Genomic DNA, 19,615 nt, shown 5'->3' with positions numbered 1-19,615 from the left:
CTCACAGCTCACTGAAGGCTTGAATTCCTGGGCTCAGACAATCCTCCCATCTCAGCCTCCCAAAGTGCTAGGATTACAGGTGTGAGGTACTGCACCTGGCCTAAACTTTTAACCACTTACTAAAAGTCTGGTTAAAAAGCAAACAGAAGGAGTGCTTGACTGTTGTGAGCGCCCCCTACTGCTAAGGCCACACATGGTAACTTTGTGCACATGGACTAAGCACTCATAGGTCGGCAAAGAGAAAAACCAATCAAAGCATCTGCTGCCTTCCCCAGAGGCCTTCCCAGAGGGCTTTCTGACAAGGGGCAAAACCTTCACTTTAAAGCTGAACTAAGTTTTGGATGTGCTCAAATCCTTCCAAGAGCTCTCTGTGCGTGCCAACTTGGTATGACTGCTTCCTATCTCAGGCTGGCAAGCACATTCCCCAGAAGGCCAGTGACAGGGGTGCAGTGCTACCTGGCCACTGCAGCTGCTTGGTGGTCTTCCCGCTTGGCATCTGCTAGCTTCCTGCTGCTGGCCAGCGAACTCACAGAGGCTCAGCACAGCACCGGTGCTCCCCAAGATGTGACGGCTTCCGAGACCCCACACAAGCTCCCGTTTATGATCCCAAGCTGATGCCCACACACACGTGCTTCTCCTCTTTCCTCACGATCTTCAAATTGTCCACTTGGGACAAGTCGGTTTAAGCAGAGCATTTCTCTGATCCTACAACTTCCCTCTCACATATGTGAGCTCACTGGCGTCTTTCACTGCTGTATTTACAACAGCTCTGTTCTGACCAAATCCTTACTGATGTGAGTTGAGTTTTTAAAAGAGGTCTTGTATCCCTGTATCAGTTTCATAATTTCAGATTTTTTAGAACTAAATACATCTTAACCTCCTCTGACTAAAAACTGTCAGAGACAGAAACTTCATCTAATGCTTTTATTGTTTTAACACAGATAAGCTATGGCCATGTAATCTCTGATTTCCAAAATGTGAACCAAGAACTATAACTCAACTTAGTCTTACAAAAATTAGATATTTTCCCTCATGGAAAAAACAAATCAGAAAATACTACATGGTTTTTTTGTTTTTTAAGTTTTTTCCTGGACTACTGGTTGAAATCACTGTAACAGAATAGAATATGTTAGAATATGTAGGCACATTCTGGAACATTACATCTAAGATTAACTACTTATATTTACCTTCATAAATTTAAAGCAAAATATAGCTCTTTATCCAAACAGTCTTCTTTCAGAACAATTTTTCCAAAATATTTAATACAGTGATTTTCTGTTTCTAGAAAAGACTAGAGTTTCCAATCCTTCCCACCTGAACAAAAGCACCACTCTCTGACTACCACCCAAAGAGAAAAGAAGAAAGAAAAGGCCTTTAGGATGCAGTGGGCACAGACTGTAACGCCCAGACACAGAGGAAAGTCAGTCGGCGGAGGGAGCCTGGAATCCACCCTCCGCAGCTTCCTGAGGGGTGTGCTGGAGGCCACCTGTGGACACGCTCAGGTGCCGAGCACAACCAGTTTGTGGAGCTGGTAGAGAAAGGTGTTCTTCCCTCTGCTGCTCTCACGGTCGGCCTGCTCCATGACCAGCTGTGGATCAACCTAATGGGGTAGACAAGAGGACCAGTCAGGCTCTGTGACAGCGTTTCCAGACATAAAATACACATGCATTAACATCCGGGATGCACAAAGTATAATTCAGTTCTCCAAAAATATTTACAGAACACTTCTCTACTCTCACACTTCATACTGTATGTTTGATAATTCATTTTTAATTTCATGTTTAAATAATCCCATTAAAGATGGACAAAAGACAGGAACACTTCTCAAAAGAAGACACTCAAGGGCCAAAAACATTTAAAAATGCTCCACGCATCACTAATCATCAGAGAAGTGCAAATCAAAACCACAGAATACCATCTCACACCAGTCAGAATAGCTATTATTAAAAAGTCAAAAAAACAATAGATGTTGGCAAGGCTGCAGAGAAAAGAGAATGCTTATACACCATTTGTGGGAATATAACTTAGTTCAGCCACTGTGGAAAGCAGTTTGGAGATTTCCCAAAGATCTTAAAACGGAATTACCATTTGACCCAGCAATTCCATTACTTGAGTATATATCCAAAAGAAAACAAATTGTTCTACCAAAAAGACACACGCATTCACATATTCACCACAGCATTATTCACAATAGCAAAGACATGGAATCAACCCAGGTGCCCATCAACAGTGGACTGGATAAAGAAGATGTGGTACACATATACCATGGAATACTACACAGCCATTAAAAAGAATGAAATTGTGCAATCAGGATGCAGCTAGAGGCCATTACCCTAAGCAAATTGACGCTGGAATAGAAAACCAAATACTGTAAATGTTCTCATCTAAAAGTGGAGCTAAACATTGAGTACTCATGGACATAAGATGGGAACAAGAGACATTGGGGACCACTAGATGGGGGAGGGAGGCAAGGATTGAAAAGTTACCTATTGGATACTATGCTTAGTACCTGGGTGATGGGATTAATTGTACCTCAAACCTTAGCATTATGCCACATACCCAGGTAACAAAAGTTGCAAATGTACCCCTTGAATCTAAAATAAAAGTTACAAACAAATAAATTCATGATTAATACTATGGCAAGCTTTACCGAGAAATCTCCCATGCATGCATATGTAAATGTGGATGGTAATTGCATTACAGGTTTTGAAAACACTGAAATTTTCTAAAACATACTAACCTCAAAGTGAAATTCTATTTTCAAGAAAGTCCTGCTAGTTCATCACCCTCAGACACTCCAGTCGAGCCTGATGGCCACAGGGGCTGGTGTGGCTGCCCCTCTCCTTGCCCATGAAGCTCTGCACATAATTGGGCCGGCTGCTGAGATCAGCCTTGGGGTCCCTGAAGTGGGACCTAGGCGCAGGGCACAGGGGGAGCAGACTAGCCTCACAGCAGGAGCAACCTTTAGGCGCAGGATGGGACACAGCACCCCAAAGCAGAGCCTCACTTAGATCGCGAAAAGGGAGAGGAAAGACTGCCCCTGCTGCTTTATATCTAAAGACGTCCCTGGCTCTAGAGTTAAATCTCCAAATTCCTTTGGGCTCCCTTCTCTGAAATCACATTTTGTTCCATTTCTAGCCCTACAGACAGGAAGTATCAGAGAGCCTGTGAAGGGCTTTTTCCTTCTTCATGACTCAACTGTGGCCCCTGAAAATTCCTTCACTGAAGTCTGAACCCCCACTGTGATGGTATTTGGAGATGAGGCCTCTGGGAGGTGATAAGGGTTAGATGAGGTTATAAGGGTGGGGCCCCCAGGATGGGATTTGTGCCCTAAGAGAGGACATCTCTGTTTCACGTGAGGACACAGTGAGAAGGTGGCCATCTGCAGATGTCCCTCACAAGGATCCACAAACTGGCACCTGTCCTAGGACTTCCAGCCTCCAGAGCTGTGAGAACAAATGTCTGCTGTTTCTAAGCCCCTACCCATGGTGGCACTGTGCCGGCAGCCCAAGCAAACAAAGATAACAACCAGTAGAGCCTGAAAGCCACCAAGCCAGTCACGCGGCAGGAACAGCCAAGGTGCATTTCACAAAGACCACCAAGAGCAGGAGGGTCCAATCCAGACCCTCATACCTGTTTTTTCCCAACTCACGGGCAGTGAGTTATTCTGGTGTCTCACTCTTTGCCGGGACATCACGTAGAGGATGCTGTGCAGAAACACCCTGTCTGGTCTGAGACATTTGCCGGCTGGCCCCCAAAGTCATCCACTTTGCCTCCTGTCTCTGCCTCTCGATCCCTCAAGTCAGCCCTGGCTCTGAACCCTGGGTCCGCCCTGGGCCTGTCCCCTCCTCCACGTGGCCTCGACTCATGTAGTAGCCTGCGTCCCACTCACCTGATTCCACTCGTAGGGCTTTTCATGCCACTTGGGAACAATCTTCTCTCTTGGTTTTGATTGACAGAACAAACTATAATTTTTTAAAAAAGGAAATTATCTTAATTATATATTAGTCACTGAAAACACTGCTGTTGATTTTTTTAAAGATTTAAATCCTATATATTTCTCACAGAATTAGAACTAGAATAAACTGTTTAAAGGCCAACATTGATGCAGTTATGATCAGAAAATATTTTAATTTATAGCATATTCAAAAACAGAAAGAAATGGAGTGCGGCAAATCTGCAAGACCAAGTCTTGTCTCTATGTTCCCTTAGCAACCAGCACTGCACATCACCACATGAATGAGTCAAGTTCTCTGAAATGTAACAGGACATTTTGTACCATTAGCTCTCAAGCAGTCATGACAAGTTGGAAATATCATCAGCTTTAAAAGACAAGGAATTCGAGCAATGAGGGAGTAAAGAGTTCTGCAGAGCCTCTCCCCCTAAAAACTATCAAACAAGGCAAAATTATAAACATACATACATACATACATACATACATACAACATACATACATATATACAACAATGATTTGAAGGCTCTGGAAATTAACCAAAGGCAAAGGCAAACAAGTTGAGGAGCATTTGTTCATGACAAACTGCCGGCTCCAGGGGAGAACAGTGGAGGGTGTGGAGTTCTTGCTGGCGTAAGGGGCCGCTCCCACCCCATACACCTGCCCTTGAACCCAGCACCACAGCACTCCCAGGGCCATAAAGGCTACGTGATCTGGATCACAGGGTGAAAAACCCTCACACCTTGATTTGCAGCACTGTCCGTAGAAACAGCAATGAAGGAAAGAGATGGGGAAAGCCCACAGCTTTCCAGCCTCAGGCCACATCCTGCTTGGGGCCAGCAGCAGACCAGACTATTCAGGAGGTAAGAGAGAGACCCTGGAAAGGAGGGTGCCACAGAGGGAGAGCAGGCCCTCCGCACATCTCTGACTGATGGAGGGGTGCACACATGTGGGAAAAACCTGGGAAGCTCTGAGAAAAACAGAGGCCAGGGAAGAATTAAAAAGTGCCTGAACTTGGAGTGCACTTTCCAACCCAATGGCAAAGAGCAGAAGCCTTCAGGGCAGTATTTAAACACAACTTCTGACTGATCACTGGCTAAGCACTAAACTGTGCAGATCAGATACAAGGACAACACCTAGGAAGCCAGACTAAAAAATAAAAATAAGAATAAACAAAACAAAACAGGAGCTGGGCGTGATCACACATGCCTGTAGTCCTACCTACTTGGGAGACTGAGGTGGGAGGACTGCCAGATGCCAGAGCCCAGGAGTTCAAGGCTGCAGTGAGCCATGACCACATCACTGCACTCCAGCTTAGGCAACAAAGTGAGACTTTGTTTCTATAAAAATTAAAATGGAAAACATAACAAAACACCAGAACCCAGACATCAGTGACCTCCCATCATGGGGGAGGGACTTATAGGTTAAGTCTAGGCATGCTTCTAAAGTGAAACAAACAAAACAATAAAACCAGAAACAACAGCTCTGGGGGACTGCTCCAGTACATTTCCAAAGTACCCAATTTCCAACAAAACATTAGGAGGCATCAAAGGCACAGGCATGTGTGGCCCACACACAGGAGAGCAGCCAGTAGAGGCTGAGTGTGTGGCCAGCTGCGGGTTCAGCACTTAAAGACCTCAAGGCAGCCACTGTGAACAGGTAGGTGCCAAGAATTTTTTTAAAAACAGGATAATAATGAGTCAGGGATAATCTCAATAAAAATTAAAAACTACCAAAGAAACAATAGAAATCTTAGAGTTGAAAAGTACAATGAAATGGAAAATTCTCTGTACCACATCCACATCGATCTGAGATGAAACAATAAAGGATCAGTAACCTTAAGGATGGATCAGCAGAAATTAACCAATCTGAAGAACAAAGAGGAAAAGGACTGAAGAAAAGTGACCAGAGCCCCACAGACCAGCGAGGCCATTCGGACCGTGTTGGCAGGTGTTTAGCACCAGCACACCAGCAGATGTGCAAAGCAATGTCTCCCCAAGGGAGAAGAGAGCAGGCACGAGGCAGAAAAAAATTTGAAAAACTTCAAAATTGCAAAAATATTGTAAGTAAAAGGACAGAAAAGGCTGTGCTAAGCAAATGGTAGCGAAAGAGAGCTGGGGTAGCTATATTAATATCAGACAACACAGGCCTTAGAACAAGAAGTATTACTAGAGAAAGAAAGCTTTCATAATAATAATGACCCTGTGTGTAGGAAACCCTAAGGAGTCCGCAAACACTACTAGAATGCAGAAGTTGAACAAGGCCACAGGGTAAAAGACCAATATATAAAAATCAACTGATCCTTTCTAAAAAAAAATTCAAAAACAAAGAAAATTTTATTCACAATAGCATTAAAAGGACTAAAATATTTAGAAACAACTAAAGTGCAAGACCTGCACACTGAAAATTCTAAAACAGTGTTAAGAGAAATTAGAGAATACCCAAAGGAACAGACACTCCATCTCCATGGACTGGATGGCTCACTACTGTTAGGGTGGCGATTCTCCCCAAACTCACTCACAGGTTCCACACAATCCCTATCACAATTCCAAAAAGGCTTTTTATACAAACTGACAAGCTGATCCTAAAATTTACATGGAAAGGAAAAGAATAGAAAAGAGTAAAAATAATTTTGAAAAAGAACAAAACAGGAGGACTAATGCTACAGCAATTAAGACAATATAGCACTGGTACAAAGATAAAGTAATTGAACAAAACAGAAAGCCCAGTAATAAATCTTTACATTTATGGCAAATTGATTTTTGACCAAGGTACCAAGGCAATTCAATGGGAAAAGTATAGCTTTTCAGTAAATGATGTCATCACCACTAGATATTCATATGCAAAAAATGACTTTAGGCTCTTGTATCACATACCATATACAAAATCATCTCAAAATGGATCAAAAATCTAAATATAAAAAATTACAAAAAGAGAGAAAATGATTGTGACCTTGAGTTTAACAAGGATTTTTTTAGATATAGCACCAAAAGCATAATTCATTTTTAAAAAGGATAAAGTAGGCGGGGCGTGGTGGCTCACCCCTGTAATCCCAGCACTTTGGGAGGCCGAGGCAGGCAGATCACAAGGTCAAGAGATCGAGACCATCCTGGCCAACATGGTGAAACCTCGTCTCTACTAAAAATACAAAAATCACCTGGGCATGGTGGCAGGCGCCTGTGGTCCCAGCTACTCGGGAGGCTGAGGCAGGAGAATTGCTTGAACCCAGGAAGTGGAGGCTGCAGTGAGCCGAGATCGCGCCACTGCACTCCAGCCTGGGCGACAGAAGTAGACTGAGTCTCAAAAAAAAAAAAGATAAAATAGTGTCTTAGTCCATTTTCCCCTGTTATAACTGAAGACCAGAGAGTGGGTCACTTATAAAGAAACATATTTCTCACAGTTCTGGAGCTGGGAAGTGCAGGAGCATGGCTCTAGCACCTGGCCAGGGCCTTCTTGCTGCATCATGACATGGCAGAGGGGCAAGCGAGTACTTGAGACAGGAAGAGGCACTGGGGCAGGCCCACTTTATAACAATCCACACTCTCTTGATAACTAACCCTCTCTCGCAATGACATGAGTCCAATCAACCCCTTATTATGCCCAACCTTCCAACACTGTTGCACTGGGCATTAGGTTTCAAACACATCACATTCAAACCACAGCAAGTAGATTTCATCAAAATTAAAAATTTGTGTTCTTTGGAAGACATCATTAAAATAAGAAGACAAGCTACACAATGGAGAAACTAATTGCAAATTACTTACCCAACAAAAGACAGGTATCTAAACTTTTAAAAAACTTTCTACAACTCAATAATGAAAAGACAAATTTAAAAATGGGCAAAAGATCTGAACAGACATTTCACTAAAAAAAAAAAAAAAAAAAAAAGATAAATGACTGGCTAAGAGGATAAAAAGTTGCTCTACATCATTAGTCATTAAGGAAATGAAAATTAATGCTACAATGAGAAACTACCATACTCACCACACCGACTGCAGTACCAACACACTGACAGTGCCACATGCTGGTGAGAATGTGGAGAAGCCAGAGTCAGCCTACGTTGCTGGTAGAAATGTAACATGTTACAGCTATTTTGGAAAACAGTTTGGCTGTTTCCTTTTTTTTTTTTTCCCAGATGGAGTTTTGCTTTTGTCACCCAGACTGGAGTGCAATGGCGCAATCTTGGCTCACTGCAACCTCCACCTCCTGGGTTCCAGCGATTCTCCTGCCTCAGCCTCCAAGTAGCTGGGATTCCAGGCGCGTGCCACCATGCCCAATTAATTTTTGTGTTTTTGGTAGAGACAGGGTTTTACCAGGTTGGTCAGGCTGGTCTGGAACTCCTGACCTCAGGTGATCTGCCACTTCAGGCTCCCAAAGTGCTGGGATTACTTATAGGCGTGAACCACCACGTCCAGCCCTGGCCTTTTCTTAAAAGATTACCATAAACATACCAATACAACCTACCAACTCCACTCACAGATATCTACCCGAGAGAAAGACACGTCTTCACAAAAAGACTGCATGTGATTATTCATAGCAGCTTTCTTCATAACGGCCAAATACTGGAAATAATCCAAATATTTTACCAACTGGTGAACGGACAAAACAAAAAGCGGCGAAAACAAAAAGCGGCGCATACAAACACTGAAGTATTCTTCAGTAAAAAGCGGCGCATACAAACACTGAAGTATTCTTCAGTAAAAAGCGGCGCATACAAACACTGAAGTATTCTTCAGTAAAAAGCGGCGCATACAAACACTGAAGTATTCTTCAGTAAAAAGCGGCGCATACAAACACTGAAGTATTCTTCAGTAAAAAGCGGCGCATACAAACACTGAAGTATTCTTCAGTAAAAAGCGGCGCATACAAACACTGAAGTATTCTTCAGTAAAAAGCGGCGCATACAAACACTGAAGTATTCTTCAGTAAAAAGGAACGCGGTCCAACATGGATAAACCTCAAAAGTACTAAGCTAAGTGAAAGAAGCCAGATTTTAAAATTAAAAATTTCAGAGGAGGCAAATACATAAACAGAAAGCAGATCAGTGGTACCTAGGCTGGGGTGGGAACAAGACCGCATGTAAATGGACAGGGGGAACTTTCAATCCTAAACACAGTTTTACTGAGGTGTACTTTACATATCCTAAAAGTCATCAACTTTAGGCACATAATTTATTACTTTTAGTACATTTATGGGGTTGTACAAACAATGATACATTCTGTTTCAATATATTAGTCAAACAGGTGGCATCTGTGATGTGCTACCAGGAGAAGTTGGGGCACCCCTGCATCTTGTCTTGGAGTCGCCAAGGAAAACACACAGTCAGGCCCTGGCTGGAACAAACCTTTACTTACAGAGAGAGGGGACAGGACAGGATCAGCTCTAGTGATGGGCACTGGTCCCTGTGGCCAGCAGGTAACTCCTGGAAGACAAGGCAGGCCTGTAGGCCCCTCTCCTGTGTGGCAGCAGGAGAGCCCTGTCCCATCCCTGCAGTGGTGGGATTGACCAGGTACCGTATGACACACAGGCTTAAGCAGAGCAGAGCCTGAATCAAGGAAAGATCTTCCCACACATGGCAATGAGCCCTCCACAAGCTGTGAGGACCCTTAATTTTATGGGAAGAAAGCGTTCCAGGCCCAAGGCCTGTTCTCAGACTGCAGAGAGGGGATCAAAGGCTGCCTACGTGAGACTGCCTTTCCTGACAATACTTAAGAGTAAACTTCTTTGGATGACAGAAATGCTGAAAAGCTGGGTTGCGTTGATAGACTGCACAACTATAAATTCACTAGAGTTATTGCATTGTTCAAACAAACCAATACCTATCTATGGCATAATAAGGCAGGACACAGTTACCCTCGTTTTGGGGGCAGGGAGTGATGGTGGCTATAACCACACCCGCACACCCTAAGGAGCACCGGGGCTCTGACCTGGGTGCTGGCCACATGGGCGTGTACCTGTGTACTTAAACTTCAACCCAAATTTTACATAAAAATATTTTTACCAGCCAGGCGTGGTGGCTCAATGCCTGTAATCCCAGCACTTTGGGAGGCCAAGGTGGGTGAATCACCTGAGGTCAGGAGTTTGCCTGACCAACATGGTGAAATCCCGTCTCTACTAAAAATACAAAAATTAGCTGGGCATGGTGGTGGGTGCCTGTAATCCCAGCTACCTGGGATGCTGAGGCAGGAGAATCGCTCAAACCTGGGAGGAGGAGGTTGCAGGGAGCTGAGATCATGCCATTGCACTCCAGCCTAGGTGACACAGAGCAAGACTCCATCTCAAAAAAAAAAAAAAAAAAAAAAAAAATTACCAGCTTGGGCAACATAGCAAGACCTCATCTATATAAAAAGCTTAAAAATTAGCCAGGTGTGGTGGTGCATGCCTATAGTCCCTGCTACTGGGGAGGCTGAGGCGGGAGGATCATGCGTGCCCAGGAGTTGGAGCTGCAGTGAGCCATGATCATACCACTGCACTCAGCTTGAGCAACAGAGTGAGACCCTATCTCTAACAATAAATAAATACATATTTAAAATATTTTTATATAAAAGAAAATGAAGAGAGAAAACTAAAACTGGCCTTTCTCACCATTTGTAAGACGACTATATATACCTTTTTAAAAAATGCTTATTAAACTAAAAGAAATCAACGCAAAAGGCATAGGAAGGAGAGAAGTGTCACCGTGATACCAGATGCCACCTGCTCTCACATAGCTCCAGGTCCCAGCCAGCACAGGACACTGTCAGGCAAGGAAGGACCGCGTCCTGCCGAGGGAGACTGGCTCTGGGGCAGGAGCACAGGACTGGGTAGGTGGAATGCTGGTTTCTCCTCCACGACCACTCCCACTCTTCTTGGCCTTCCCAGGGCCCTTGAGCTGCCTTGGGCTCATGGGCTACACCAACAGGAGCCTTTGTCTCTGCATTCTGGTGTGGTTTGGCCCATGGAGAGTCCAGCAAGAGGTGAGAGACAGAGAGGTGAGGTCAGAATGCTCCTTCTCCGACCTCCCCTGCAGAGAGGCTGAAGAGAGACCCAGCTCTGTAAGGCCCAGTCCTGCAGGCCGGACTCCCCCGATCCCTAAGACACCCACCACTGGGAATGGTGGGTGACACATTACCCACTGTGGCTTCCCATGCCCTGCCCACGCTGTCCCTTCAAGGGACACACACACACACACACACACACACACACACACACACACACACACGGGACAAGGGTGCTGCTCTCCACAGGAAGGGCGTCCTACATTCTGATGCCTCCCAGTGCTGCCTCCAGCACTGGCACTCCACTTCAGGTGATCGACATATCACACTGCCTACACAATTCAAAACAGCCATGATCAAGGCAGCTGAGAAAGTTGATTGGGAAGAAAAGAAGACCACGTCATCACACAGCTTACCCTAAAAGCTTCTGACGGGCACTGTCCTGAAGCTGCGCAACTCTCTCTGGCCCAAGACACTTGCATCCATTTGGTCCATCACAGACTAGCTTGTTAATAGCAGCCCTGAGAATATTAACCTGTAAATAAACAGCAACATAAACACTCATACGGCTCCAGTGTAACTGAATTTCATCCCATGTTAGATAATCCACAGCATTCAGAGTTAGTATTCTCTGTCATCAATATGGTTTATCCACTTACCTGCTGAAGGCATCTTGACTGTTCCCAGTTTTTAGCAATTATGAATCAAGCTGCAATTGATATTCACATACAAGTTCTATGAGGATGCTAGTTTTCAAATCTCTTGTATAAATACCTACAGATGGGATTCCTGGGTCATATGGTAGGTGCGGGCTTAACTGCATATGAAACTGTCTTCTAAAACAGTGGCACTAATCTGCACTCCCACCAGCAATGAACAAAAGGTCCCCGGGACCTGCACCACATCCTTGCCATTGCTGGTTACTGTTAGGTTTTGGATTTTAGCCATTCCAGTAAGTATGTGGTGCTATCTCATGGGAGTGTCAATTTGCCTTTTCCTAATGGCATATGATGCTGAGCATCTTTTCTTGTGTTTATTGCCATGTATACTTTAATTTTGTTGCTTGTTTTCTTATAATTGAGTTTTAAGAGTTCCTTACATATTGTGGATACAAGTCCTTCATCAGATATGCAACTTGTAAATATCTTCTCCTAGTGTGCACTTGGTCTTCTCTTCCTCTGAAGAGGGTCTTTTGCAGAACAAAAGTTTTTAATTTTGATAAATTCAAATGTATCAATTTCCCCTTCACAGATTGTGCTTTGGGTGTTGTATTTACAAACTCATGCCACACCCAAAGTCACACAGATTTTCTGTATTTGCTTGTAGCATCTTAATAGTTTTACATTTTCCCATTAGGCCTATGGCTTAAGGAGTAGTTTCAAGCCCATAAGCCCCTTCTTGAGACCAGGGCAATCATGACTTAACAGCTACAGAGACACACCCACACCTGCCCCTGGAGCATCGGCAGCTATCTCCGCAGCTCCTCCTTTCCCCCAGCCGTTCAGTGTGGTACGTTAACCTCACCCGTCCCATGGAACTTCTAAGAAAGAAAGGCAATTGAGTACTTAGAGAGTAGCATTTCTCAAACTATTTGTGGTAAAGGATCAGTTTTGGTTTCCTCACTTTGTAAAATGCAATAAAAATAAATTACTATAATGATGAAAGATTTTTTTAATGTACACAATATGAGCCCACATTTCTCATTATTAGATTCAAATGACATACAAATACTTTCTGTACAACACAGTTTCCCTGTCTGCCTCTGCTACCTCACCCCAGAGCTACTGCGGTGCCCAGACAATGCTGCAAGTAGCTCAGCTCTGCACTCACGCCGACCCAGCCCTCTGCTCAGCATGGTCACCAGGCTGGGAGAAGGGCAGAGGGGCAGGAACTTGTGTCCTCCTTTCCCAGTAAGAACTAGTGAGTAAGAACTTCCTGACTCGGAATGAGATCCACAGCAGCCCTACAGCCCGTGGTTTAGCTGATTGCCCAGAAAAAAGCTTAACCCAGGAGACACCAAATGAGAGATTCAGAGAGCACCATCTATCAGGAAGTTACTTTTCACAGGAAAGATACGTGAAATTGGCAAGTTAAGGAGCGGTCCTCCTGGAAGGCGACCCCAGGAGGAACAAGGAATATGCACATCTCCAGGACCAGAGGCGTGTGTCTGCACCGCAAGCTCCACAGCAGACTCTGCACTCACTGTCAGGTGAGCAAAACCAGAAAGAGACAGGGTTGTGGCGCCGTGATGCTGTGCTACCCTTACCTCGACAACGTCCTCCACGCTGAACCGAACGTCAAACGCAAGCTCCATGTCGTGCTCGGGCAGTATGGAAGCCCCTGTAGTTGAATTCCACCCCAAACCACAAAGGACTCCAGTATAGTACTTGCCATTCTGATCAATCCTAAATGGAATGTTTTCAGAAGAGTCCATTATTTCAGAATTGTTAAAGTACATGTTTTAGCATGTAAAAATTGACCGATAAAATTATCCTAAATTCTGCCAGCCCTAGCACAGCAATTAATTTCATTTGTGCATTTTTTCTGCCAGTTTTTACAATCAAAATATAGTTACAAAATGTATAGGTAAGGATAGTAAATTCCATATTTTTATTAATACTTAATTTTTATTAACACTTTATTAAGTTTCTAATGTGGTAGATAAGATAATGAAAATAATATTTTATCATTAATGGGGTTTTTTTTCCCCTTACCTTTAAATTCCTTCCATGGGTTAAATTCTTATTAGGGAGATTTCTGGAGAAAGGCTATGCACATATTTATGACTTGTGAAACAAGTCTAGCACTTAGAAAAAGCCTAAAAAAAAAGGCTGTTTCACCTTCTCATCCTAAAACAATGGTGCACACTTACAAAGTTTTGTATCCCAGTTTTATCACCACCCTCCTCTGACCACTGGCACATCCTGTCACTTTTACTAGTCCCTAAATCCGTTAGCCTCTCCATTGCTGCTGCCAACAGCCTGGTCCAAGCCACTGTCACTTCTCACCTGGACTTGGTAACAACTTTTCTGACCAATTCCCCATCTCTTACTCCTGTCTCTTCCAATCTTTTTTCCATAGAGCACACTGGGGTAGCTTTTCAAAACAAATCCAATATTACTCCCGTGCCCAAGGCGTGTCATTAGTTTCCAACTGCACTGGGAATTACGGTGGGATCTACAAGCCACAGTGGTCTAGATGTGACTGTGACTACGGTAAAACTCACACTGTGTGGCTTCTGCAGCTAGACTACAAAAGGTGACACAGGCCAGGTGATATGCTTAAGCTTTGTGTCTCCACCCAAATCTCATCCTGAATTGTAGTTCCCACAATCCAAATGTGTCATGGGAGGGGCCCTCTGGAAGGCAGTTAATCATGAGGGTGGTTACCCTCATGCTGTTCTCGTGATGATGAGTGAATTCTCATGAAATCTGAGTATTTTGTAAGGGGCTTTTCCCCCTTTTGCTCGGCACTTCTCCTTGCTGCCGCCATGTGAAGAAGAATGTGTTTGCTTCCCCTTCCACCATGACTGTGAGTTCCCTGAGGCCTCCCCAGTCATGCGGAACTGTGAGTCAATTCAACCTCTTCCTGTATAATTTACCCAGGCACGGGTATGTCTTTATTAGCAGCGTGAGAATTAACTAATACACTGGGCACAGTGGCTCACACCCATAATCCCAGCACTTTGGGAGGCCGAGGCAGGCAGATCACTTGAGGCCAGGAGTTCGAGACCAGCCTGGCCAACATGGCGAAACCCCGTCTCTACTAAAAATACAAAAATTAGCCAGGCGTGGTGGGGCACACCTGTAATCTCAGCTACCTGGGAGGCAGAAGTGGGAGGATCGCTTGGAGGCAGAGGTTGCAGTGAGCTGAGATGGCGCCACTGTACTCCAGGCTGGCTGACAGAGTGAGACTTCAACTCAAAAAAAAAAAAAAAAAAGTGACAGTTGCCACCTGGCTCATTCTCAGGACCCTCAGCACCAACCCACCATGCTGAGGACACCCAAATTAGCCTACAGACAGACCACTTGTGGAAGTCCTCAGCGAGAGCAGCTGAGGCCTCTGGCAAGCAGCAACCACCAGATGTGAGCCTGGACACCCGCTAGCCTTCAGTCGTTCAGCTGGAGGCCCCAACACTGCGAGTACAACAAGCCGTCCCTGTGTACACTGACACAGTTCCTCACCCACAGAGGCAAAGAAGGTTGCTGTAGCCCACTGAAGTTTTGGGGTAATTTGTTTTTAGCCATAGTAGCTGGAAAACCCAGTTAAATAATCAGTCTTTGTTCAATCCACCCTCATTTAATTTGTTGTTTAATTTTTGTGGGTACACAGTAAGTATATATATTAATTTTTAAGTTTTAATTGACAGAACTTGTTGTTGTTGTTGTTTAAAGATCCCCCCACCCTCTCATGCCTATTCAGAAGCACCATCTTCCTAGGGTTACAGCACTGCCCTCGACTACGTGACTTGCCCTCTAAATCATGGCAGTCTCCCGAGTAGCAAAACCTGGCTCCAGGAACCAAGGGAAGCAGGTAAGTACAGTGATCTTGTCACTACACCAATAAGAGAGTGTTCTCAGATGTCTGCTCCCATCCTGGAGGTGCCAGGCTCTGCTACCACGGAGCATTCTGCTCACCCAGGGAGGCGGCCTCCACGAAGTACACAATGATGATGCCACTGAATCCAGGCTGATACCATCAACTACTCCAACTGTTCAGGGAAAACACCTCGAGGACGGGGCAGCAAAAGGAGTGATGCACTCCAGGGACAAATGTGTGGTGGATCAGCTCCATGAGGAAGGTAAGAGGAAATCTGGCACCAAGGCTCAGTCACCCTGAGTTACTGAGGGGCCAGCTACAAGCAAAGGTCACATGGCAGAAAGAATAAAGGAGGGGAGACAAATGGCAGCTAGGTCAGTCCACAGCCAGCTGGCAAGGAAGGGGACAGTGGCCTCCACTTAGATGTCTCTGCTTATGAATGGGGCGTAACACATATCTCCTTTCCCTTTTTAAATTGAAAATCAAGATAAAATTTTCTGTTTAGCTTCTTTTCCTGCCACTGTTGTACAAAGGGTATATTAGAGGTGGCAAAAAATTATCACTTAGTCGTAAAGTTGAATCAGTTATGATAGGACAGTGACACATGTGGAGGGAGAACAGACTTTACCCAGAGACTGCAGGCTTCGAGTTTAACAAGTGGGGCCAGGACAACCTCTAGTGCAACAGCCAGACGCCACCCCAACAGGAGACGAGTCCCATGCGGGTGCGCATTAGAGAGGTGGCTCAGAAAAGGAAGCAAGCTGGCACGGGTGCATGGCCCGGCAGCGGCTCTCAGGAGCTGTGTGCTTTGGAGGACAGCTCACCTCTGGAACACACCTAAGACACAGTGACGGGACCCCTGGGCCTGGTCTGTACTGAAGATTCCCCTCCTGCTCACTGCAGAGGACTGCATACTTGAAGTGAACGGAAAGGAGAATGCTCATCTCAAATCAAACAGCTCTCATCTTTCAAAGTTTCTCAAAAACAGTTGTTACTCACTCAACAAATTTAAAAAAAACTCCAACCTGAGAGACAGAGTAAGACCCTGTCTCAAAAAACAAAAACAAAATAAACAACAACACCACCAAGCTTATACAACTACTCAGAGGCAGGCAGAGTTTGGAGGAAAACAAGCCAGGCCCCCCTGCTATCTTTCTGATAATCACCTAGGTAAGCCTGTGGATTCAAAGGCAACTAGTCTTACGCACACTGTCACATAAACCATCCCAAATCTGGGACACTTCAGTTAATTCAACAAAATGATTATAACCACCAGCAAGGCACTGTGTATTGTTATATACATAACCTTTTCCTATTAAGCTTGTGCTTTTTCTAGAAAGACGGTGTTTTAAATACCAAGTATGTCAGTATTTCTTGAATGTCTACAACCTAAACACCTGCACTCTGGAGTTTTAAAAATAATACACTATATTATTCAAATCTTCAAAAGCTGGTGTTGAAAAGAAGTGAAGCAGGAGCTTTGTCTAGTTAAAAAGGCAAGCAGGGCATCCAAAGTGCCATGACAGGAAGGGACCTGCTTCCGCACTAGCCAAGTCTCGGGCCTGCATGTGCACAGTGTGCTATTGCTCATGAGATAATCCCACTGCCATGTGTGGTTCCTACACATCTGTCTCCCCAACGAGGGCTCCAAGATATCTGAACTTAGAGATATTTATTGCATCATCATTGCAAAATTAGGCCAAATTTCAACAATTAAAGGCATATTCAATTCTATCAGAACAAGAGCTGCTCAGAAACAAGTGCATATATAAATAAAACAGGGCAGTATTTTGGTAAGCCATCATATGCCCATTCAGTGATACATGATGCAATTATCAAAATGGATATTTACAAAGATATCATAATATGAAAAACCTGATATTTGTGGGAAAAGAATACAGTATAACAAGAATCTTAAATGAAAATATGTATATACATAAAAATTTTAAATAAGTATACTAAATATTTAAGTTTAAATCTATAAATTTAAAAATGTGTTCATTTTTCACATTTGGCTTTTTCTAAGTAGCACATATTTTAAATAAAAAAATATTCGTACAACTAAAAAAAATCACTGCACATTTTGAGACTGCACTGTCAGATTCTGAACAGGTGTAATGGCAAAAAGTACTGAGTAAACGGTGGGGCCCCTTCACCTGCCTTGTCTGAACTCAGCCCGCTAGGTCTACAGACCATCCCCCATGCTCACCAGCTGACTAGAAAAGAAGAAAAGGGTAACTTTCCATGGCCCCAACTCTTGAAGTGCTACCAGGCCTCTACTGCAGTCTCGTCATGGCCATTTCCATCCTGCCCAGTAGAATGTGAGTTCCTAAAGCCCAAATATTACTCCTTTTCTAGCCACCCCCACCCACTGCTCCACTAAAACCTAGGTTAGTGCTTTCCCCCACAGAGAATGCTCTGTCAATCCCTAATGTGGAAACAAAACCTTACAAGGCAGCAGCCCCCACTGTGAGGGTGACTTTAAGAGCTCTGCTCATACCATCATACACTCCTCTCTATCAAAGTCTCTGGGAGAAATCCTGACTTAATCGTGGCACTAACAAGAGCTACAATCTTCTGATGTCATGGTTACCAAAGGAAGGGGGACTGACATGTACTTGTTGAAAACTGGTCACCAGAAAACGTGGAATCACATTTACCACCCATTGACAATGGGATGTCCACCACACCACGATATCCCATTTTGAGCCTGATTCCTAGCTCCATTTTTAATCTATTTTGCCCCACTTTTGCCTCAAGCTCCTACATGACACTGTGTGTACCTTTACAAGTTTTCTGAGCTTCTTTCAAAATCAGCCCAAGCATAAATCAATCAATAACAACACAGGCTTCACCCCAAGCAGCGAGCCGTGCCATGGCTAGCTTCTGTAAAGGCTTTCTTTCCAAAAGGAGCAAGGAGAGGCCCCCATTTTTTCCCTGTCAGGTTCTTATTTTACAAAGCCTACAGACAAGAGGGATGCCCGTACCTTAACTCCATCACCGGTGCGAATAACATGCTGAGGAGAGCCGGGAGGCCAGGGATATGAGGCATCAGAGAGGTTTCTCTCAGCAGCATCGTAGATCCTGTTCAAGTCACGCTAAATCAACATCGGGCATTAACTCACGCTGCTCAGGGCAGCGTTCCCTCCCGGCCCACTCCTACTCATCTGCAGGCATCCCCTCCTCTGCTGAGTCTGTCCAGTCCCCACAGGCCCACCCCAGTAGTAACGCACACTCCCTGTTCTCTGTTCCCACGGTACCCTACAGAGACACACTCCGCTATGATGCTTAACCTTTTACCCCACCTTGGGGATAGCTCCTATTTGGTTACTCTTTGCATCTCTTTCCCCTCATCAGGCTATTGGATTTTTCCCAGGGCCAAGAGCTTAGATGTATTCTACTCTGCAGTCAAGCAGGGTGGAATGAAAGAAAGATCCAGGAGTCAATTATTAATACTTCCCACATCCTTGTACAAAAGGAAACATGAGAAGGCTCCACCGTGTAAACTCACAGCAGCCAAAGCAGTCAGAAAATGGCCTAAAAGAGTGGCACATAAGCCAGGCGTGGTGGCTCACGCCTGTAATCCCAGCACTTTGGGAGGCCGAGGTGGGTGGATCACAAGGTCAGGAGATCAAGACCATCCTGGCTAACACGGTGAAACCCCATCTCTACCAAAAATACAAAACATTAGCCAGGCATGGTGGTGGGCGCCTGCATTTCCAGCTACTTGGGAGGCTGAGGCAGGAGAATGGCGTAAACCCGGGAGGCGGAGCCTGCAGTGAGCCAAGATCGGCCACTGCACTCCAGCCTGGGTGACAGAGTGAGACTCCATCACAAAAAAAAAAAAAAAAAAAAAGAACAGCACATAAGTGTACACTTAAGTGTACACTTGTTCACCAATTAGAGGATAAATTGTTCCTAGTAGCTGAAGTCAAGGAAAAGAAAAAAAGAGAGGACAAGGAACAAACAGAAGCTTTAAATTACCAGTTGCATTGATGGACAGGGAAGCTGCAACCAGCATTCTCTGGTGAAGGTCTTCAGGGGCGTCACTGATAATGACAGAGTTGATGCTCTCCTTCTCAATCCACACACACCTAAAAGGCAGGAGCACCAGGAGATGGGGTGACTGATCCACCAACCAGGCAAT

At 44.6% G+C, this 19,615-nt stretch overlaps 1 protein-coding gene across 1 annotated transcript in view; it reads right to left on the bottom strand.

Annotated features, from left to right (window-relative positions):
* Positions 1–912: 912 nt before the first annotated feature.
* TDRD9 (tudor domain containing 9) overlaps positions 913–19,615 on the bottom strand; it is a 137,195-nt gene continuing 118,492 nt past the window's right edge. Inside the window, exons 31-36 of the mRNA XM_010376950.2 lie at positions 19,453–19,562; positions 18,456–18,552; positions 13,196–13,334; positions 11,346–11,464; positions 3,893–3,965; positions 913–1,600 (exon numbers count right to left, since the gene is read on the bottom strand). Of these exons, the coding sequence (XP_010375252.1) occupies positions 1,499–1,600; positions 3,893–3,965; positions 11,346–11,464; positions 13,196–13,334; positions 18,456–18,552; positions 19,453–19,562 (640 nt within the window). The 3' untranslated portion in view covers positions 913–1,498. The remainder of the gene's footprint in view (positions 1,601–3,892; positions 3,966–11,345; positions 11,465–13,195; positions 13,335–18,455; positions 18,553–19,452; positions 19,563–19,615) is intronic.

The sequence above is a fragment of the Rhinopithecus roxellana genome, chromosome 5, assembly GCF_007565055.1.
Source record: "Rhinopithecus roxellana isolate Shanxi Qingling chromosome 5, ASM756505v1, whole genome shotgun sequence".
NCBI classification, from domain to species: domain Eukaryota; kingdom Metazoa; phylum Chordata; class Mammalia; order Primates; family Cercopithecidae; genus Rhinopithecus; species Rhinopithecus roxellana.
The sequence above is the reverse complement of the archived record's forward strand: the minus strand, read 5'-3'. Positions and strand labels throughout refer to the sequence as shown.